Source organism: Benincasa hispida, chromosome 2 (genome assembly GCF_027475165.1).
Source record: "Benincasa hispida cultivar pf3 chromosome 2, pf3_genome.v1.1, whole genome shotgun sequence".
NCBI lineage: Eukaryota > Viridiplantae > Streptophyta > Magnoliopsida > Cucurbitales > Cucurbitaceae > Benincasa > Benincasa hispida.
The window spans coordinates 11,663,595-11,686,957 of record NC_143479.1 but is presented as its reverse complement, the minus strand read 5'-3'; the positions used below and the strand labels follow the sequence as shown (position 1 = coordinate 11,686,957).

Below are 23,363 nucleotides of genomic sequence, written 5' to 3'. Positions count from 1 at the left end.
TTAAACTTTCAACAATTAAAAAATACTCTTATCATTGGAAATCATTAGGGCCATTTTATTTCACAAGTTTTCCATGAGATTTTAGACAAATATTTAATATCTTTGTTTCACAAAATTTCACTTTTTAAAACTCAGGATATTCTGTATAATGGTGGAATTTTTATGTCTGAGAGATGAATAATAAAAATATATCCTAATTCATAAATTAATATCGATTGTTCATTACTATTAATTTTTAATCAATTATTAAATATAATTATATTAGACTTAATAAATTTCAACTAATACCTTTACAATTAACAATGCTATATAAATTATTATTATTAATTAACAATATTCTAATTAATTTATATTAATTTAATTATTTTTAGTAATTAATTTAAATATCTTAATTATGTTTAATAAAAAAATATTAATTTATTTTTATTTTAATTAATTAATTTAACAATAAACTAAATAAGACTAAATTTACTTGATAACTACATTAATTGGTCTCTTACATTTAATTAAGTAATTATTTAATTTTGGTTTCAAAATAGGTAAATTGAACTTAGATATTTTACTTCTAGACATTAATTATTCTGTATATCCAAACATATACATTAATTATCTTAGACATTAGAAACTCAAACATTCAAACCCCATGTATTTAATATTTATACCAATGAAACAATTTTGTGATCCAAATGGACCCTAACTATTTTGTTTTAAAAATACCCTCAAACTTTCAAAATTATATTTTAAAAAACTCTTAAATTTAAAAAAAAGTTAAAAATACTCTTACGATTAGTATATGAACAAAAACTTTGAATACCTCGATGCAAAATTTGTTGGAGTTGGTGCCTTAAATCTTGTAGGTCTCGTAGTTTGTAATTTTTTGTACACGAATTATTTATTTAATAAAATAAGAAGTTATTTCATTTGACATTTAGTTTGCATCAACCCATTCCAATAAACAATGATCCAAGGTTATTTTATGTAACTTAAATATGTATGTAGTTGACATACAAGTAGATCGTGTTTAAGTAATAACCTAAATAGTCTGTAGTATATGGATAAGGTTGAGTACCTTATCCTGGTGACACTATGGATACGACCCACTTTGTAATTTACAATAGTTGTAAAGTGTTACAAATGATGTGGTCTTAATCACTTGTGTGGAGACATATGAGTGGAGGTCACCTATACAAAGAGTTTGTATAAGATTGAATCGCGAAATGATTAGCCTCTCTTTATAACGGTGTTACTTAAAGAGATTAATATTTCAATAGGATGACCACAGGTGACTCGACCGTAGTGCTAAGTAAGTTGTGAACTCTTGTGTATGAAAGTGATCCTTCGATCCGTATGGGTGAGAATGACCAAAATCGCTGATTCAATAAGCTTGTCATTTTGAGGATTTGTCCGAGTAGGGAATTGAGAACACAGCTACACAAGATAGAATTCACTCTTTCCCGCCTTTAGGGTAAGTAGATGAATTGTTTCCTTAATTGTTGATTCTGGGTCTTGAACAATGAGGCTTCACTCTCTCAGGCCCGAGATGAATTAGTTTATAATTGGACTATAAACCGTTTGTTCATTAGAGGGATTAATGGTACTTAAGGAGTTAGATGTAACTACAAGGGTAAAATGGTAATTTGACACAGTTATAGTTACGAGCAATTCGTGAAGGTTGACTTACTGTTGATTGGTTATATCAATGGACACAGAATATATCTATAGTGTAGTTGTAAGCCCTGTGCATTGATTTTCCTACTTAAGTATGTTGATTAGTATGTTATGATTAACTCATGATAATACTATGATTGTAGGCAAAAGGCTTGAGAATGATAAAGGAAGAAGAAATTATTTTAAGTGTTGAAAGCATAAGGCTCTCGGGTAAGAACTTGCTTGTGCGCCTAGTAGGAAGAAGGAATGTGCCTAAATGTTGAACCTTGTATTGAAGACCTGATGCGTTGATGACCAAAGGACAACCATGTGCATCTAAGGTAGGAAGATGTGGCACAAGGTATGCACTGATGGAGGCAAGGTCTAGGCATTCGCTGGCTAGCAAGGGCCAAGAGGGATGCCAAGCGGTGAGCATTGCTTATGCATTGGCTGAGCAAGGTGTTGAGGTTAGCGAGGTGTTGGCCGCACGTAGCAACAGGCGAGGATGTCTTAAGCGTTGGTGCAACTTGTGTGTGTGATAGTCGAGCGTGATGCTTGCGAGTAAGTGAAGCCATGCGACACTGGCCTAGGCGCTGGTGTGAAAAAGTGCTAAAGCATGCATTGGTCAAGCATGGGCGTGTGGTCGAGTGAACAATGCACTGGTGAGAATTGTTTGAAAGAGCCATGCATTGGGGATTAGAGGAAGCTCTCAGCTTAATCACCAACCTAAATGGGCCAGCTGTTGAGGTTAAGCAAATCAAACCCACTTAGTGGACTACCTGGCATCTTAATCTTGAGTTGAGGCAATACATTTTCAACTATAAAAAGAAGAAAGCTGATGAGGCTCTCAATTTAGTCATTTTACTTGGGTTAAAGAAGAAATTCCAAAGCTCATTTGAAGTTTGATGAGTGCTGATGAAGCTCTTGGGTTGCCGGAAGGAATATCCTAAGAATTCGAGTTGAAATCTAAAGATTTACCTAGGTAGTCCAAGCTCTCGAGTAATTTGAGCTAGGAGTAAAGATTGAAGATTTTCGGGCAGACCAAGAAGAATTTGAAGCTCAAATTTTAAGGTAAGCAAGTTAAGACATTTATAAACAAGTTTTGAGAAGGAAATTTTCCAAAATAAAGTCTGAAAAAAAGAGTTATTTAAGCTCAAACTTGAATATGGAAATTTTAGTTGATTAAACAGGCAGCTGCTTTAGTTGAGTAAGTAGGCAACTTGGCTAGCCAAGCGGAGGTGCTATGGACGTGCGCGTGAGGATGAGCCATTGCGTCAAGTGTGCACACAAGGGTTGCAGTGTAGGGTGCAAGGCGTTGTGGTGTGCAAAGAGACGAGTGCAGTTGCATTGATGAACGGGCGTTGACGCTTGAACAGGGCACACAATGCATGGGCTTGTAAGCAAGGTCTAGCGCAAGAAGTGAGCGCTTGCTGCCTTATCACCTAGCCATTTGACCTAAGGTATCTCCTAAGTGTGCCATGAGTAAGTAGTCATGCATTGAGAAAAAGATTGACACTCACGGCTAAATGAGTTAGGCTCATTAGGAAGCCATTAGTATGGACCACGAGTGTTTATCATTTCTACAGGGTTAACGACAATAGGGAAGGCCTATCAACCCTAGGAAAAACGCCCAAGACTGTGAGTGACAAAGTTTAAGTGTTTTACAAATGCTTTAATGGACACATGTTTTTTTATTAAATTTATTGATACATGCTTTGAATGTTACCATTGCAAAAGGGATTTCCAAGAAAACTAGTTTTCTTTAATTCATGCTTAGTTTAAAGAAGAGTTAATGAAAGCATGATTTAAATTATTTCCACCAGTATGTTCATGAAGCATGCGTTGATTGATGCCTTATGTTTTATGGTGTTTAAACCTATGATTCTAGTTTAAATGTATGTTTTATTCAAAGGCATAAGTGTTATGATGCTATGAAAATGGACCCAATATCAAAGGACTTTGAGAAGGTATCCAGAGTAGATGTTTTAATGTTGAACTCGATACTAAAGAACTCTTAAGAAGGTATCTGGGCCCTCTAGTACCTAAGGTATGACGGTATTTAGATATTACCACGTGTACATAGGTAGAGTTGACATTGATTGTGTTAATATTACTCCACACCAACCAAGGATTGACATTGAGAGATTGAGCAAAAGGGATCTCTCTCAACCGAGGTTTATGATGTTTAAAAGATTTCCAGTACTCTTATGTTTTAAAGTTTTAAGTATGGATTTGCTTGGTAGTTTTCAGTACATATGTTTTAAAAAATAGTCGCTCATTGGGCTAGTAGCTCATTCTTTTCAATTGTTTTTTTTCCTCAGGTAGCGGTCAAACTCCTAGAAGATAACTGCGCTACTGCTCTGCCACTCAAAGTACAAGTTAGAGATTAAAGAAAAACTAAGTGTTTATCCTGGTTATGTCTGTAATGATGTTATGGTCATGTTTAGGGATTTGTAAAGAGTTTTTGGAACCCACTAGGTTTCAATATATGTAATTATTTTATATATGTAGTGTGTGCTGAACCCTGGTTACTCAGGTTATTATATAAAGCGATGTTAAGAGTTGTATATAGTGTTATCTTGTATCCAGGGTGATCTAAGCAGGTTAAGGGAGTCTAGACAGACAGCAAGTACCATAAAAGGGTTGGTGACTACTGCCATCACATTCTCTCTTTGATTAAGAAGGTAATTTGGGAGAGGTTGTGATAGCAGTTGTGGGTCTTCAGTGGAGTGCATGTAATTAATGAATGTTGATTAATTTAATCATAGAGTTTAATTAATTAATCTTGTATCATTAAAGCTTCTAAATGTAGGTCCATAAGGTCCCATTGCTAGTTCATTAAGGATAAAACAAGGAATAAATAGTTTTAGAATAATTTAAATTGTTCAAATTATTTAAGGAAAATAAAGGTATTAATCATATTCATATGATTAATATAAAGTATAATATATATTGATACATTATAGTATATAGTTAATTATAAATATTATTTATATTAAAACTATACATGAGAGTAATATATTTGACCAGATTCAAATATTAATCATATGAATGAGATTCATATAAATACTATAGATTAAAATTAATGTAAATGAGATTTATATTAAAACTGTAGGTAATGAAAGAGATTTGCATTTTAATATGATTAAAATATATAATATATGATTAATAATTAATGATTAGTTAATTATTTATTTATTAGTTATATTATATTTAATTTAATTTAATTAATTTTATTTTGTTCACGTGGGTGGTAGTTATTGTAACTCCCCTCCCTCATCTTTATATTTGTAATCAAAAGACAGAGATGTGAGAATACATAATTCTCTCAAAAGATTTACTCTCAAAATTTTCTATATTCCTTACCTCTTCCAAAACACAAAAGAAATCCCACAATTTCATTCCTTGCTTGAGAATAGCGAGGAATTCAAGTGGTTGTGTCCTTGAGTACGTGACGTGTTGTGTTCGTGTTCATTTCAGTTCAAGGAAAGAGTTTTATGTTCGTGTAGAGAAGTTTTTTGTTCGCGATTCGTGGAAAGAAAATACGTGAAGAAGAGATCTACAAGGGTAAATTCTTCTCTTCCTCTTCCTCTCTAGTAAAGCATTTTGTATAATTATGAATGTTTATCCCAGTTTCTCTGTTTTATTTCTCTGTATTTTTAGTTTCAAAATTGACTGTCAATGACACGTCGTTCACTTTGTTTGATGTTTTCTTGAGTTTGAAAAGAATCAATTTAAAACAAATTATATATATATATATAAATCCTTCATATAGATACACTCATTTTTTCTCCTATTTGTCCAATTCTTACACCAATTTTTTCAGTAATCAAAATAAAAATAAAAACTTTAAGTTAAAAATAAAATTCCACCAGATCACACAAAAATCCAAAATCAAAATCTTCCCTTAAAACATACCAAAACAATAAATAGCCAAATACAAAAAAAAAAAGAAAAAGAAAAAAAAGAAAAAAAAATGTTTTTACCTATTAACACACACTCAGCTACTAACGTACATCCTTATTATAACATTTAAGTCCTAAGATATCTTTGTGCTTTCATTACTTTCTACATACCCTAACTGAAGTGGGCAGTTTATATTTATTTATTTTTATATAAACAAATGTCAAATAGTAAGAGGACATTAAAGAAGATGGAGAAGAAAATAGAGGGAAAATAGAGAAGTAAGAGGGTGTTAAGACTCCTATTCATATTCTAACCGTAAGGGTATTTATGAACTTTTTGTTTTTAGTTTAAGGACATTTTTGAAATTTTCGAAAATTTATGGGTGTTTTTTACACAAAGTATTAACGGTTTCCATTCGAAACAGATATTTCTGAACTCTTTTAAATAGTTTTAAGATATCTGAAAAGTTCAAGATATTTTTTATACAAAACAAAGAATTTAAGGATATTTTGTATAATTAAGCCCAAAAAAAATTTATGGAATGCAATAAAAATTGTAGTTGAGATATGATATCTAGAGTCCATATGTCTGTGAAATTCATATGTCTAAAGTATTAGGCTTTATGCCCCAAAGCCTCATAGCATAAGCCTTGTAATTAATTAGTTATTTGATATAACAACTAATTATTTTATATATGCAATAATTAGTTATTCATTACGGGAAAAATCTAAGATTATTTCATGAGACTTGAAACAATATATAGTGGACATACAGGTGGATCATGTTTCAAGCAATAACTTAAAGGGTCTATAGTATATGGATCAAGGTTGGGTGCCTTATCCTGGTAATGCTATAGATATGACCCACTTTGTAATTGTTACAGACGATTTGATACAAATCGTTCATGTAAATACATGCGAGTGGGAGTATCCTATACGATGAGTTTGAATAAGACCGGAGCGCGAAATGCTTAATCTTTCATTGTAACACTGTTAATTAAAAATATTACTATTTCATAGGATAACCATATAACTTGATCTCAATTTTGAGTGAGTTATGGACTCTATCTATGAGGGCAGTCCTTTGATTTATATGGGTGAGAGTGACCCAAGTTGCCGATTTAATAAGCCTAACATTTTGAGGACTTGTCCGATTAAGGAGCTAGGAACATAGTTACACAAGATGGAATTCGCTCCTTCTCGTCTTTAGGGTTAGTAGAGGAGTAGTTCCCTTAAGTGCTGGTTTTGAGTCTTGAACAAAGGGTACTCGCTCTCTTTCTGATCCGAGAGAGGCTTGGTTTATCATAGGACCATAAACAGATTGTTCATTAAAAGGATCGGTGGTACTTAAGGAGTAAGAGGTAATTATATGAGTAAAACGTTAATCTGACCCATCTGTAATTACGAACAGATTGACTTCTTGTAATGGTTAAATTTGTGGACGCAGAAATATTCTACAATACGAAGAGTGTAGTTATGAGTCTTTAGTGGAATGATCCATAGTTAATGAATGTTCATTAACATAATTAAATAGTTTAATTAGTTAATGTCGAATCATTGTAACTTCTAATTTGTAGGTCCATTAGATTCCTCTACTAGCTCACAACAGATAAACAAAGACCAATAATTTTGAAAGAATATGAACAAAGACCGATAATTTTGAAAGAATATGAATTGTTCAAATTAAATAAGGGAATAACATTAATTGTATATGATATAATTAATATCATGTATATAGATACATTATAATATACAGTCAATTTTTAGTGAGATCCAAAATTAAACTTTATAATGGAAAGAGATTTATTATTTGAATGATTCAAATAATTAATATGATAGGACTCATATTAATATTATAGGTTAAAATTTAGTGTGAATGAGATTCATATTGAAACTATATGAAAGAGATAAATATTTGAAGATTCAAATATTTAATAAACTAAATATAAGATATTTAATTTGGTAAATTAATTAATTAATTTAATTATTAATGATTGTAATTAATAATTGATTTAATTAAATTAAATATGATTAATTTAATTTAATTAAAATGTGAAGTAACCATCCCACCTCACGTTAAACAAGAAAAGGGGAGGAAAGTTTTCAAATGGGTTGGTGATGGCAGAGAAATGACTTCCCATCTCCCTTTCTTCTCTCTAGATAAGAAATGAGTTCTATGTAAAATCTCTCAAAAAAACAACACTTCCCTTTATTTTTTTCAAAAGAGGATCCCATTATCCGGTCCTTGTTAGAGATATAATAGGAAAGATCAATTGAATGTGTCCTCGAAAGTACTATATTGATTTATTTATAACAAAGAATTTTTTAAAGAAAACAGTGTTCTTCAAAGTTAATTCCTCTCATCCCAACTTTTGTTCTTGAACGTATGCTTAATCTGGAGTTTATTTTTCATTATATATTTTCATTCTCCCACTTTCAAGATAAAAGTGATAAATCGCTTCCGCTGTGAGATTCAATCTCTTCATAGAGAGTTCATATGTCTGTGTTTGGAGTACAAAATTATGTTGTTTGAGCTCATATGTCTGTGTTTGAGGTGTATAGTTGAGTTCATGTGTCACGGGTATCTAGTGCAGTTTTTTTAATTCTAAATAATCTGCTTTTATGATAACTATTTTTGTTTTTAATTTTTTTTTTCAATAATTCTACCTATTCTTGTTTGAATAAAATATAGATTACATTATTTTCTTTTATTTTTTTTAAGGTTTTTCTTTTTTCTCTTTTTGAAAATAAACAATAATTAACTCACTACATTTCTTGCATGAACATTGCTAAATAAAATGGAAACAAAAGAGAAAAAAATTAATTCATAATTTTTCTCCATGAATTTTTCATCATCGTCATCTTCTTCTGATTGTTGCTTTGTATTTTCCTCTGTCATGAAATTTTTTAAATTGAATCTCTCTCATCATCTTAGTAGTCCATGGAATGCCACCACATTTTTTCCATAATTTTGCATTCAATTCCTCCAAATTTGGAGGATCATTAGAGAACATACCTTCATTTTTCAATTCTTGCCATAAAATGTCTCAAGAAACAAATCTCCATTTTTTTTTTTTTTGTTATTTGTTATTGTTTTTGCTTAACTTTTAGTTTCACCATTCAACTACATACATACTTTTCCAAATTCTTAATACTCATTAGATATGTGAATTCAATTAAATAAAATTATAATAGGGTGTGTGTATATATATATAATCATGGTCAACAATAAGCCAATTTCATGTATACAATATATATATATATATATATATATATATATATATATATTGTTTGTTAAAATTGTTAAGTTAGTTAGTCCTACCCAGTAGACCCAAACAATACCTCTTCCTTGACTGTGATGGAGTTATTAAGAATCAATGAGTCTTCTAGATGTTTGTGACAAATAGGTCTATAAGGATGACCTAATCATCCTTAGACAATCTCTCAATATTAAATTACTATAAAAGACGACTACTAAACACTATGAATTAATAATTTTCAAATTTGTATTTGAATACACTTTCGTGAGCCATTTTTTTTCCTTTTTATAGTATAATATTGGTTGAGTTGATCGATAGAGTTGGTCATTGGAGATGAACAACAAAGTTGGTGGTTGGAGTTAGTTGCTCAAGGTGATCATCGGAGTTGGTCGCTAAATGAGATTGTCACTAAACTTGATTGTTAGAGGTGTTCTTTACTGGAGTTGATTGCCTTAGGTGAATGTGGTATTGATCGTTAGAGGTAATTGACATTGGAGTTGATCATCAAAGGTGATTTTCGTTAGAGTTTATCGTCGAAGGTGGTCATTGGAGTCCAAAATTGAAGGTGGTCGTCGAAGTTGATTATCAAAGGTGATCATCAGAGTTTAGAGTCGTAGATGGTTGTTGAAGTAAAAAATTGGTCTTACGAAAGTGATCTTGGAGTTGGTCGTAGGAGTTTATCATTGGAGCCTAGAGTTGATCGCGCGAAGGTGACCATTAAAGTTGATCGTCAAGATGATTTTCGTTAGAGTTTATTGTTAGAGGTGGTTACCTGAATCTAGAATTGGTCATCAGAGTTGGTCATGCAAAGGTGGTCGTCGGAGTTTGGAGTTGGTCGTGTGAAAGGGTCGTTGAAGTTGGTTCTTGAAGTGTGGCAATAGTAGTCATCAATGATGGCCGATGAATGAATCCAATGAAAATATTGAAAGAAAGAGGGATTGAGATGAATTGATATAATATACTAACTTAACTCGACTAATATTTAAAATTAGTAGGCCAAATATTAAATTGATATGTTATACTACCACAACTGCGGGTGAGGCAAACGCTTCCAAATATAAACTTAATATCAACGTACGGCTTTGATTTGTTTCAATAATAAAAATGATCGAGTTGGAGTGCTCTCACACGTGTGAAAAAAATACTAAGTCGGTGTAAATGCGTATACAGTTGACAGGTGTCATTGTATTTAATTATTTTACGGAATAATTTGTATTTTTCTAGAGAGAGAGAGATTAATTGGGAAAGGCGGAGAGAGAAATGAGTATAACTCAACAAATATCATCATCATTCCCATCAGCTTATGCTTGCCGCTATTGTGCGCCTTCTCTTGGACTCTACTTCAACCTCCGCCTCCGCCGCCCCCGCCCCCGCCGCCGCCTTCCCACTGCCCTACCTCCGACCACTTCTTCTCCACCTAAAACCACCACCACCACTATCATCTCCTTCTTACCTCGATTTCTAGGCCCTCATTTCGTCACGGGTAATTGTCATCTTTCCAGGATGGAGGTACCCTCTCCCTCTCTCTTCATCTTCCGCTAATTCCCACTGATTCTCTCTTCTTCTTTCGAAGATTTTTCGTTATTTGAATTTGGAAGATACTCGGGTTTCCCAAAATGGATAAATTGCCCCCCCGTTCATGTCCGATGCTGAAGGTATTTCGTGTTTGTTTGTTTGTATGTGCTTCGACAATCCAGCTTTTGATATTATCGTATTAGGATTTTAGAAGGGTTTAATTATCGTTAACTGCTAATATTGGATTCCTCTAATCGGAGTTTCTAATTTGTCTTTTCCTCTGGATTTTGGATAATTCTGTCAATCTGATGTATATGCGAAATTGTTCCTTAGAGAAGCATCGTTTTGGAACTGCTTGATAAATTCTCGAATGTTCTTCTTAATTATTCAATATATGTAGTTTCAGGGGGTTTTATTTCGAGTGGTATGGTTAGTTTATTCTATTCTGGTATGTTTACCTTGGGATATGCAATCTTTTGATTATGATATTCGACGGCATACATGTCCGAGTGTATTGGACGGATCGGGACAGGTTTCGTCCCTAAACGGCCCTGCTTCTGAGGCTGTGGAGCTTCATAAGGTACTTCTTGTGTTAATGAGAATGAACTAAGGATCGGTTCAAAGATGAATTGATTTGTAAACTCCATGCTTAGAGTTGGGACAGACATAGCCTTAGGAATTTCTTGTGAATTTTGTTCTATTGGTGTGTAGTATTGTTCCTTAACATCTTTTTAAGGAGGGAGTTGAATGTTTGATTGTAGCATGCCATCTTTTAATCACATTGCAGAGGTTCTGGACTGGAAGTGGGATAGGTACGAACAAAGAAATGGTGGAGAAGCTCCACAACTATGGAGTGGTCAGGTCAAAGAAGGTTGCAGAAGTAATGGAGAGCATAGATAGGGCCTTCTTTGTGCCGGATGATATTCCACCTTATGTTGATACTCCTGTGCCGATAGGATATAATGCCACTATATCTGCTCCTCACATGCATGCTACTTGCCTTCAGTTATTGGAGAAACACTTGAAACCTGGAATGCGGGCTTTGGACGTTGGCTCAGGTTTTCCATCTAACCAAAATCTTCTATGTAAAAAAAATCTTCCACGACTTTAAATTTTCTTCTGGTATAAAAATGATACATATTTTTTATAAAGTGTTGTGTCCGTGTCCTAGATTTTTATAAGATAACGTGTCACCGGGTCCATGTTCTATATCCTTACTTGTACCCATATTTGTGTTTCTAAGATTATACCATTCTTAAGAAGCCCCCAACTATGTTTGAGTTCTGAGCAACTTAAGACATTATGGCTCGATTTACAACCAACAAATTTATGTGACCTGTTTTTGTTTTTTTTGTTTTTTGTCCCCTTGGTACTGCTAATTTCATCAAAAATCTTCTTTCAGTTTGGGCATTTCTTTAAGGATTTGACGTTTGCCCCATCATTACTTGATACTTCTTGTTAGTGGTCGTAGTCTTTCTTCTTCAAGATGTGATTTTTCCATTTACTTGGTTCCCAAATCGGGTTAAATATGCTTGTTCGAAAAGACAAACTAACAAACTAACTTCCTCCTGAAGTTTATTTTTCTGGGATTGTGCAACTGCTGCTCTAAGAAGATACAATTTTACTACCTTTTTATGTTTGAAATATTGTTTCCTCGACGTACTCCTGACTGCCTCTATAGTTGAGTTGAATTTACATGATTGATCCCCTTGGCAGGAACGGGATATTTGACAGCATGCTTTGCGTTAATGGTTGGACCTGAAGGTCGTGCAGTTGGTGTGGAACATATTCCGGAGCTGGTTGCTTCCTCAATGGAGAATATTAAAAAAAGTGCTGCTGCTCCTTTACTGAAAGAAGGTTCCCTCTCTGTGCATGTTGGTGGTACGTTTGTCTTCTTTCCCTTTTCTAGAGCCATAGATTCTCTTTGAATCTAAAATGAACTATTATCCTTAGTTTAGTTGACCGTAAGAAGAACGTAGTGAAGTGATCGTTAAGTAACCATCTTGCACTCATTTTTAGTTTTGAACTGCCATGGCAAGTTCAAGGGACCTTTTAAAAGTAGTGCTTTACCTTTTGAGTGAAACACGACAAAACATTAATTTATTCTCTCAAGTTACTCTCAAAAAATGTTAACGTACTTTTGGCTAGATGACTGAACGTCATTCTGGAAGAATCCTTAGATTTAATTTAATCAATTCTTCTTCAGGAATCTATAGGCGCCACCTCCTAACAATGTTCTTAGTAGAATAATCAAGGTCAATAAGGGTCAGAGAATCTAACTTGCCAAAAATAGGATGGTTTTAATGAAAGTTCACTGTCAACCAATTGGATGTTGCAGATGGGAGGCAGGGTTGGCCCGAGTGTGCGCCGTACGATGCCATTCATGTTGGAGCAGCAGCTGCTGAAATTCCACCGGCTCTCATCGACCAGTTAAAGCCAGGCGGGAGAATGGTGATTCCTGTTGGGAACATATTCCAGGATTTGAAGGTTGTGGACAAAGATAGTGATGGCTCTGTTAACATCCACGATGAGACTTCTGTTCGTTACGTGCCTCTTACAAGTCGAGAAGCTCAGTTACGTGACAATTGATCTGCTTTGGGCATCACTTTCAGATGCTTTGCTTCTATTATCAAGAATGTTGTATAGAAACTTTTAGACACTGTTTGTGCTTCGAACGTCAGCCTTGTAAATTCCTCCTCGACGTGGATATTTAGTACAAATAAGGATGTTATATCCTTTGCTTTCAATCATTTTGCTAGTATCAAAAGATTGACACGGTTAAAGTTGATTTGGGGAAGGGTAAAAAAATAAGGGTATAGTACTTGCGGAACTTGTAACTCACACATCATCCAAATTAATAACAGACTTGAAATTTTAGAAGCATAAAAGACATCAAATTACACTGTAATAAGGTGGCTAAACAATTGCACTACAAAACTCACCTACATTTTCTGGGAAACAAAAAGGAAAAATGAAAGTAACATAGAACAAGAGGAAAAAAAGGGCCTTGAATTCATCTTGGTTCAGTTCAGAAGTTGCGCCTTGGTCTTTCCTCTGCAACGTTTACTCTGATCGCCCTTCCTTCTAGACTCTGCACATTTCAAATTTCAGCATGTTTTGTTAGCAGTTGACAAGATTCAATCACCGTTTCCATCTAAAAAAAAACTTCATCATTTGTGTTGTGCTGTTCCTAAAAGTGTTATCCAATTCAGATTCTACAATGAGGGTTAACTCGAACATACCTGTCCATCCAGAGCAGCAATGGCATCATTCATTCCAGTTTCATCAGCCATGGTCACAAAGCCAAAGCCACGAGAACGGCCACTGTCCCGGTCGTAAAGAACCCGGGCCTCTACTACTTTACCATGTTCACTAAAGACCTGCTCCAGGCGTGCATTGTCCACATCCCATGGAAGATTGCCCACATAGATTCTGAAAGCGGGTTGAAATGTTCGAGGTTGTCGTTCTGGCCTTGAACCTCTCGGGGCAGCCTTATTAACAGTCAACAGCCTCCCTGATAACTCCTATAAACCCAGAAAATACATTTTATTCCCAGAAATGAACTGACAATGAAAAAGATGCTATAAAAAATTTAACTAAGTACCAGGCAAAAGTCAAGAGGCATCTCAATAAATGAAAACAAACAATTACATATGTTTGAGATACTCTAGTAACAGCCCACACAAGAACATGGCCTCTAGGGGAACCTTAGCTTATCCTGCTAACAAAATCAATCTCATCCTCAAACATTCAAACAAGCAGTTAATCTCATCCTCAAACATTCAAACAAGCAAATTATTACAGAAGATGTTACAATTCAATTCCACAAACTCACCAGTCAGAAGTTGGTCTTAACTCTTAATGGCTAACTCCTAGACTAATAAGCCCTCAGATTCATGAAAAACAGATTATTTAAACTCTTCAGAATAAAATAAAATGGTTAAATGCAGAGATAAGTATGGTGGTAAATGCTTCCACTGAAAAGTAAGAATGAGGATAAGGTTTCATTCATGATAATCAAATATGGCTGAATCATGTCTACGAAAAAAGTTAATTAAGGTTGAACATCAAAAGCTTACATAACGGTTGAATGTATCCACAGCTTTTTCAGCTTCTTCAACAGTACTCATTGTCACGAAGCCAAAACCACGACTCTGATCTGTTTCTCTGTTGTAAATAACCTACACTCCTCACAACCACAAGCAGATTAAAACCTTAAACCAAATCCATAACCAAAAAAGAAGACACAACATTGTAAATTTAGCTAAGTTTTAAAGCTCACCTCAGCAATTTCCACAGTCCCAGCCTTCTCAAAAAGCATTGCTAACTTTTGACTATCAACATCATAAGGCAAATTCCCAACAAACAATTTAGCATCTTCATTTGGCTCTTCATAAGGGCCTTCTTCCTCATCTCCTTCGGCCTCACTTCCTCCATCATCTTCACCTTCAGCTTCACCTTCCCAATCAGAAATACGAGACTCAGTTTCACTGAGCTCTTGATTTTCCCAATGAGGACCTTCTTCGGCTGCTTCGTCGTCGCCGAGTTTTGGGTCAATGGTGATGGTGTCGTCTTCTTGAGCCCAGTCGGAAGTCTGAGCTACAGAGGGAAGATGGGTTTTCTTCTTTGAAGAGGAAAAGAGTGAAGTATGAGAAGAGGAAAGATTGAAGGGGATGAATTTTGAAGGGAAAGAGAGGAAAGTGTGTGGGGGTCTGCCGGTGAATAGAGAAGGCAAAGAGAGAAAGCAGGAATCTGGCTTGGATAAAGGCTTCAAAATGGAAGTTGCTGAAGTAGAAGCCATTACTGAATCTCAAGGAGATGAAAGGAAGAGATTCAAGAAGAGGAGGAGGAGGAGGAGGAGGAGGAGGAGGAAGAAGGGTTTTAGAGGAAAGGCCTTAACACCCAAGAGGTGAGGATAAGGGGCAGTGAAGAAAGAGATGGCCTGTCTCCTCCTTATCGCCAAACAAAATATCGCAGCGACTCGACTTGAAAGCATAAAGAAGGCTGAAATTTTTGGGCTTTGCACAAGGCCCATTTACATGAGTTTGGGCCCAAATTTTTCTTTGGGCCACACCACAGGCTCAGTTGCCTAGTCCCTAGTGCTCTCTCAACATTCCAATTAGGATTGTAATCCGGGCAGGACGAACAATCCCATTACTGTGAAATTCTCGGCCAAATATCAATTTACCTTCGAAAGTCAGTCATGCATTAAAGTTAGTAAGACATGTAAACGATTAGAGTAAATGTATATCCGGTTTTAAAAGAAAATTTTATTTAAGAGTCTAAATTGATTCGTTTATGAAAGTTCAGAGGCTTAATTGATACAATTATAAGTTTCACATTGTTTTCCAAACGAAACGTAATGGATGGCGTAAACCGATATGCTTACAAAATTTTAGAGCGTAAATCGATATACTTATAAAAAGTTAGAGTTTAAATTGATATAATTATTAATTTAGGGTTTAAATTGATAAAACCTGAGATATAAATTGAAATTTTAACTAAATTTTATGGGGATTCAAGTGAAAAATGTGCAAGTATTAAATAATTTGAAAAAGTCAGTTTGATATAACATTTATCATCATCTCGAAGTTCATAATTTGATCACTCACACTTCAACTTTATTAAGAATAATAATACATTTTCAAACTATTAAACTTCCAAAAGAAAAAAAAAATTGATAGAAATTTTGAAAGCTCAATAGATCTTGTTTTAATCTAATCGTGAGGGTAGGAGATTAAACTATGAAACTTACTAATTGATGCCTTATCCTTTGGATTGATATTTTAATGTGTAATCAGTGGTTAAAATAGTTGAGCAATTTTGTAATATGATATTAATGCGAGATGTAAACCTATGACTGCGAAGTTAAAAGGATTTCTAGTCAAAATATGACTGTCTGTATTATTTTGGAATGATGTCAAAAATAACTTTTTCAATGAAATAGTGTGATTCTTTTATAAAATTGAGCCAAAAGTAATGACTGAGATTCATATTTCCATCATGCCGCAAGCAGAACATCCTCACAATCACTCTACATGGTCTGTCATATCAATATACGAACTCTATCTCTCTTGAAATGGAACCATTTTCAAGTTTGACTGTTAATAGTCCACTTCCAGATTCATAGATAAACTCCTCTTCTTTCATGTCAACTACACATCGGCTTGGTTTCGTGCTCAAGTAGGCTCCAAATCGGCCACAGAATCGTCCTGTCATTCTGATGGTGCATTGTGAAAGATCCTCCATACTATGACTTAAAGTTTCAATGGCTCCTCCTGAATTATACATGTCGAGCAATCCTATCGGTGCGAAGTGAACATCGTTACTGAAAACCTGATCACATAAAATAAATCAAGAATTAGTCTTGAAGTGATGATATTCATAACTTACTGAAATCTAATATGTATGAGCTTTACTGACCCTGATTGGAGTAATAGTATATATCTCACACTCTAAAGTTCTCAATCCAACTTCAAGACTTTCTTTTCGTTTCAATTTAGAAAGAGATCCTACAAACATAAGTTGGAACTTTTTTCAGCTTAAATGCCTGGTTTATCAGAGAGAAATGGGGAAAAAATATTCAAATGAAGTGGAAATCAAACCTGAGTTGAAGGCATAAACTGCACAATCTCCATCCCAGTTTTCACCTGCAACATCTTCAAGAAATTCTACATCATCTGGACAGACACTACCTGTGATAGTTAATTTTGTACAAGTTGAGGTATGTTCATTCTGAGCTACTTTCATCAATGGCCAATGTCCTGCTCCTTGGCAATTAAAGACGCCAACGATCCCAGTAAACTTATTCAAGTTCCATATTTTCAGCACACTGCAGGAAGCCAATGCGAAAAGGTAATATATTTGACATGAATCATGCTTGGGTTGGAAATTCTGTGCACTGGTTCTAATGAGATCGATTACAGACATTTTTTCCATACCTTTTTCCATCCATCACTGTGTCCCGAAATAAGCAGTCTCGAGTAGGCCGACCTGCATGTCTTGCCCTTAGGACTGATCCATCAGGCAACACTAGCTTCCTTAGTATTTTGAAATCGTGATTCCCGGGCTTGTCACTGTTATGATGTTAGTTTCGGTAAGAAACACTTTTGAAGAGATTGGCTAATACAGATTAGAAATTTGTCATAAACAAGTGTACTACCTTACATACACAGCGCAACCACCCAACGCTCTTGCTGCACCATGGAATTCGGCTGTTTCATGTTTGCTCTATAAATTGAAAAATGCAACATTTTAGATATCATAGTGTTAAGACATATTGTGGATGATTGCACAGGAGCTTTATACTTTCCTTGTTTCACTAAGGCCTTGTTTGGCAACCATTTTGTTTTTGGTATTTAGTTTTTGAAAATTAAGTCTAGTTCCTCCTAGTTTCCTAAAATGATTTTCATCTTTATCAAGTAAAAGAGTTTAGTTCTTAGCTAAATTTAAAAAACAAAAACTAATTTTAAAACTATTTTTTTGGTTTTCAAAAACTGGTTTGGTTTTTTAAAACATTGATAAAAGGCAGATAACAAAACAAGAAATATAGAGGTGGAATAAGTGTTATAGGCTTAATTTTCAAAAACAAAAAAAAACCAAAAACTAGATGTTTATCAAACAGTACCAAAAATTTTCCATTCCTATCTTCCAGTTAGAAGTGTTGCTTTCCAATGAATATTAAAGATAAGCAAATGTGACTTTGGAAGTAAAACATGCTGCAGTTTTTTACTAAAAAAAACAGGGTAGGATTGGACAACTTACTTGAAACATGTCCCAATCTGGCACAACAATCTCCCCCAATAGAAGACTATTAAAAGCCACAGCAGCAACATGTAAAGTCTGAAATGTTGGCTCTCTGGGCATGAAGTCCTCTGATACTCTAGCAACTGCACTCTTCTTTGAACTGATAACAGAAATTAACAAATCAGAAAATGTATGTCGAAAAACTTGCAAGCTTGTTCGAAGCGTCTAGGAATAAACAAATTGACAAACCTGTATATTGAGTCTGAGTTGTGACTCATACAACAAATCAGATTAGTTTCTTTGAAGTTTCTTACAACTGATTGTTCTAACGCTTCTTGATACTGTCTAGTGATTGACACACGTCCACCATACCCTGTACCTAAGGTCTCCATTATGTTTTGGACATCCACCTTGACGCCATCAACACCACTGCTTGCAAGATAACCATGGAGATCATTGTAGAACTCATAAATTTTCTCAGGGTTGATCACCCCAAGTCCATATTTCTCCAAGACATCGACGACGATATCTCTGAGATTGCTAACGTTGCCCGGTGATTGGATGGGATATTCAATCTTAGGGTTGTACTTCTTCATTGATTCAGAAGATGGGAGCACTCCTCCCCAGTAACCAGCTAAAGCATGCCATACATAGACATATCTACAATGTTATAAAGCAAATAGTGCAGATATCAATAATACCATCCTCAAGAATATTTTGGAAACATTCATTTTACCATAAACGAATGAAGAGAGTTATCATGATTGTAAGTAAGCTCACTTAAGCCCATATTGTTCTTTGATGCTATGAACAAGCTTCTTTAGAGAATCATCTGAACCAGAACCCCTGAATTTCTTGTTCTCTTTGATGTCCACTAGTCTTGTAGCAAACCTACAGTTCAAGTTCAAGAAGTAAAATTCGTATTAAGAGAGATTCGTATTAAGAGAGTGGCTGAGACCAAAAATTTTACTTGACAAGAGGTTGTTAAGTTTCAGCAGAAAGGCGTATGCTTACTGTATCCCTTCAATATCCGGTTCACCTTCCTTGCGGTATTCATTTACAGTCTCTTGCCATCCATCATCAATAATCAGAAATTTCGGTGAAAGACCTCCAGCCGAGAAACTAAAAAGATACACAAAGCCGAAAACATAATTCGAAAAGTTCATCTCTTAAATGGATCATGTAGAAGGGATAGTCGTCAGGATATGTACAAAGTTTCACATCTTTTATTTTACCTTTGGAGACCTTCCTTGATTCCCTGTGGATTAACATCAGTGTAAAATGCATCCCAAGTGCACCAACCAAAACAGTCTAGATGTGAAGGCATCTATCAAAAGAAAAACAGGATACGATTCGAGGTTTTAGCATTAATTCCTGCAATAACAATACAGCTAAGAAGAATACTTTTAGACTTTGATCACCTTCTTGTTGTCGATACGACTAAAAGTTCTTTTGACCTTTTCCAATACCCTACACCAGAATGCACGGTGAAATTAGAGAATTTTGGCCATGCTATTAACTTGTTTTAGAAATCACAAGAAAAAGAGAGAGCCTTACTTCATAGAATCTGTAATGACCTCAAAAGGATTATCTCCTGAGTTTATAAATAAAGCTTCCATTGCTTTTGAAGTTTGAACATTAACATCCCCTAAATGAAAACACCAACATCAGATCCAATTCAAACATATACAAAAGGAACACCTGAAGCTTGAACTAAAAAAAGCAAACAGAACTGACCACTTTCAATGCATAATTGAAGCTCATTTTCTGAGGTTCCTTGCAAAGTTGCACGGAATACTCCATCCAAGACTGGCAAAAAAAGGATGTAAAGTGATCTCTCAGTATCTGAATCAGCTGAACTTTCATCATTCAAAGCAGATTCTTCTGCCACTTTTAAAAGAAGCATTTGGGTTTCCACCGGAACTTCACTGCCTGATTTCCCAAGTCTTGGTATCATCCACCACATTTTGAATCTATATAGGCATAAAAATTCGTGCCTTCTGCATTGAAAAAACCCACCCCCAAAACCCCAAAAGGAAAAATTAACGTCTAGTCAATGCCGGTAAATGCATAGTTCTGCTTCTCTATTCGTTTTTAGAGGTTTTTGAACGGATGACTCATCTCTAGATGTATTAATGTGAAATGATCCAATCCTAAAAATGAATGAAAATTAACATTATACTGACATTGCATTGCACTATCGTGTTAGGAGGCCTGATGTGATATTCATTTGAATCCAGATTTTTTAAAATCAACTGTTGACAAACCGACGGTTTAAAATAAAAATCACTTTAGGGCTCCGACCATTTTCAAGCGACGGTGAAGTGTTCTATGATGTTAGCAGAATGCTAGTTTTCATTAGTTGGATTGAGTCATTCAATGTTAACGCCGTTGGGATTGGATCATCCGTAGAAAAATCTCTGTTTTTCAGATATCATATCAAAACATCAAAAGCAAGAGGATGCGGGAAAAGGGGATTTGACTACCATAGACTTAAATCGCAAACAGAAAGAGGGAGAGAAAAATACTCACTCAAGAACACCGACGGAAAACAAATGACGAGAGCTTGAAGTAGAAGAAGTGGCGCCGATGAAAGCTGACCGGTGGGTCACCGGAGAGACACCAACATTCGCCGGTACGGCTGTCAGAACCACCTTATCGCCGACGATGAGGCGCCCATCTTTGATGCTGGGCAAGGTCGTGATCGTCATCTTCGAATTGAAACTGGAAAACCTTCTAAAATTACCCCCAAAATTTAGCCTGGAAACACACAGAGGAAAGGTAAATGGAAGACGATGAAGTTGAAAATGAAGATTTGGCGAAAATGGGTAACGAAATCTGATGAAATCGGTTGAATTCGGAAGTTGGAGAGGGAATTTTTTCAACGTGAAGGCTTTATACATTTCAAAAATCAAACCAGTGCCACCAAATTTATAGACCCCATTAGTCTCTAGTTGTTTAAGAGATTATTGAACAGAAGAAAAATGAAAAAGGAAGGAAAAGAAGAAGACAAGCTGAATTGGTTGGTGGGAAACAGCGGAAATTTTATTTAAAATTGCATAAATTCTCCTGATTGATTTCGCCCCCGATTCATCTACATCTTGAACAGTGATGGAAATGTTTCATAAAAATATATTTATATTTGGAAAGGAATAAAATAAGAGAAAGTTGTATCAAAATTTTAAAAAAATTAAGCCGCCTCGAATTTAGAACATTCTTTAAGTTTCACGTTCCACAATTACGGCCTTTTTAATTTTTAACCAAAGACAGCAAATAAATTATTAATACCCTTTTTCAAATTATCAATCATTTAAAAGTTGACTTACTTTTTGTTCCTGTATGATCGTGCTTTCTCGAGCTTTCCAAAATTGTAAAATAGATTAAAATATTATTTTGATTTCATCTTAATTTTTTTATTTTAATTTCTATATTTTTAAAGTTTTTAAGAATCCAATTTGAGTACAATATAAGTTTTAGGACGATTTGAGAAAAAGATATTTTTTTAAAAGAATCATTTTTATTTGAATACTTTTGATAAAAACTAATTAAGACATATTTGCTATTTTAAGTCGTTATCAATACTTCAAGTTCTTAAAAAATGACTTGGAGTTCGTTTGGATTAACCTGATAAAAAACATTTTTCAAAATCTTATTTTTATTTAAATATTTTTGACAAAAATGGTTGAAAATACACATCAAAATGCTATTTTGAGTGGTTATCAAATATTTTAGTTTATTTCAAAATGATTTCTTTTTTAAATTAAAATGTATTCCAAAACACACCCTTATTTTTTTAAATTAAACACTTGAAAATGTGTCCCAAACACATTCTTAAAGTTCATTGTTAATAATTGAAAATTTCATAATATAATTACAACTACCTTAATATTTTAGAAGATTTTGCATCTTGCCCTGATTTTTTTTTCAAAATTTGCTAAACAATAATAATAATTTTTGTGTGAATATTATGTTGGAACATTTTAGACAAATCACTATGAATAACAAATTTTATTTTATAATAAACTAATAATAGAGACTATATTTAAAATTGTTTGCTGAAAGATTATGAGCTAAGATTGAATTTAAAAGTGGATGAACCAGAATTAACAAACTTGAAAGTATTTGATTAAAATAGTTTTATTTTTAATGTTTAAAATATGTTTTGAAGGCAGGTTCTTCTTCTAAATTTCTTTTTTCTCTCTATATATATTTTTATATTTTTTAGAACTATTTATATCTTTTATTTTCTTTTTTCTTTCTTTTTTTATATATATTTTTTATAGTTATATCTCTTATTTATATTTATTTTCTTCTTTCTTTATTATATTTCATTTTTCTCTATATTTCTTTTTATATTTCTTTCTCTTATATGTATATATATGTTAATTCAATTTAATTTTGAATTTTTAAATATTTTAAAATTCAAATTTTTAACAGGATTGTTTTTAAATATAGAAAAATGAACAAAAATATATACAAATATAGTAAATTTAATTTTTAATTTTCAAATATTTAGATTTATATATTATTTTGATTTCTAAATTTCAAATTTTCAATAGGGTTGTTTTTAAATATAGAAAAATGAACTAAAATATTTACAAATATAGCAAAATTTCGATAAACAGTGATATTTTGCTATTATTTATAAATATTATCAATATTTTTGTCATTTAAAATAATTTTCCTTTTCAATATGTATGTATAAATATTTTTTTATTTTGAATTTTAAATTTTGTAATCTGCATTTTTATTTATTTTTTAAATTCGAAACTAATTATAATTTTAGAATAATATAAATTTTATTTACTAAGATATTCATTTAAGTTCATTTTAATATTTTTACAATCACGACCTTTACATAATAATATAATTGAGTTAGATTTGAATCTACATCATTTAAAATTTAAAACAAATGACTTAGTGAGAAATAATGTTGTAAATCAAATTGTAGTAACATATGAATGATACAAACAATTGTATTGATGTTAATTTTACATCGAGGCTCATGTGTATTTGATAGTTTAGGTCTCATTTGATAAACATTTTGTTTTTTTTTTTTTGAAAATTAAGCGCATTTCATACTCAATTCTTACAATTTATTAAATAAAATAGTTGAATTCTTAACCAAATTCAAAAAACAAAAACTACTTTTTGAAAACTACTTTTTTAGTTTTCAAAATTTGACTTGGTTTTTAAAACCATTGGTGAAAAGTAGATAATAAAGAAAGAAATTGGGAGGTGAAAATAGTGTTCATAGACTTAATTTTAAAAAACAAAAAATAAAATGGAT

At 33.5% G+C, this 23,363-nt stretch overlaps 3 protein-coding genes across 5 annotated transcripts; 1 reads left to right on the top strand and 2 right to left on the bottom strand.

Annotated features, from left to right (window-relative positions):
• The first annotated feature begins 9,847 nt into the window (after positions 1 to 9,847).
• On the top strand, positions 9,848 to 13,074 carry PIMT2 (protein-l-isoaspartate methyltransferase 2). Of its 3 annotated transcripts, XM_090310739.1 has the most exons (5): positions 10,026 to 10,321; positions 10,411 to 10,467; positions 11,115 to 11,385; positions 12,044 to 12,208; positions 12,666 to 13,074. In XM_090310739.1, the coding sequence occupies exons 1-5, from the start codon at positions 10,073 to 10,075 to the stop codon at positions 12,914 to 12,916; spliced, it is 993 nt and encodes a 330-aa protein (XP_090166865.1). In that variant the 5' UTR covers positions 10,026 to 10,072; the 3' UTR covers positions 12,917 to 13,074. The 3 variants fall into 3 exon arrangements, with proteins under 3 accessions (XP_038878998.1, XP_038878999.1, XP_090166865.1); XM_039023070.2 differs by lacking the exon at positions 10,411 to 10,467 and having other exon boundaries at positions 9,848 to 10,321; XM_039023071.2 differs by having other exon boundaries at positions 9,998 to 10,467.
• A 107-nt stretch (positions 13,075 to 13,181) lies between these two features.
• On the bottom strand, positions 13,182 to 15,310 carry LOC120071061 (28 kDa ribonucleoprotein, chloroplastic-like). The gene is made up of 4 exons (XM_039023069.2): positions 14,610 to 15,310; positions 14,407 to 14,508; positions 13,570 to 13,851; positions 13,182 to 13,418 (listed from the first exon to the last, which is right to left on the bottom strand). Exons 1-4 carry the CDS (start codon positions 15,126 to 15,128, stop codon positions 13,356 to 13,358), a joined length of 966 nt encoding a protein of 321 aa, XP_038878997.1. The 5' UTR covers positions 15,129 to 15,310; the 3' UTR covers positions 13,182 to 13,355.
• An 894-nt stretch (positions 15,311 to 16,204) lies between these two features.
• On the bottom strand, positions 16,205 to 21,183 carry LOC120070608 (putative galactinol--sucrose galactosyltransferase 2). The gene is made up of 14 exons (XM_039022422.2): positions 20,606 to 21,183; positions 19,811 to 20,073; positions 19,631 to 19,721; positions 19,495 to 19,543; positions 19,309 to 19,400; positions 19,088 to 19,195; positions 18,854 to 18,964; positions 18,323 to 18,733; positions 18,092 to 18,233; positions 17,490 to 17,557; positions 17,269 to 17,403; positions 16,933 to 17,159; positions 16,751 to 16,839; positions 16,205 to 16,663 (listed from the first exon to the last, which is right to left on the bottom strand). The coding sequence occupies exons 1-14, from the start codon at positions 20,974 to 20,976 to the stop codon at positions 16,379 to 16,381; spliced, it is 2,442 nt and encodes an 813-aa protein (XP_038878350.1). The 5' UTR covers positions 20,977 to 21,183; the 3' UTR covers positions 16,205 to 16,378.
• Positions 21,184 to 23,363: the final 2,180 nt, after the last annotated feature.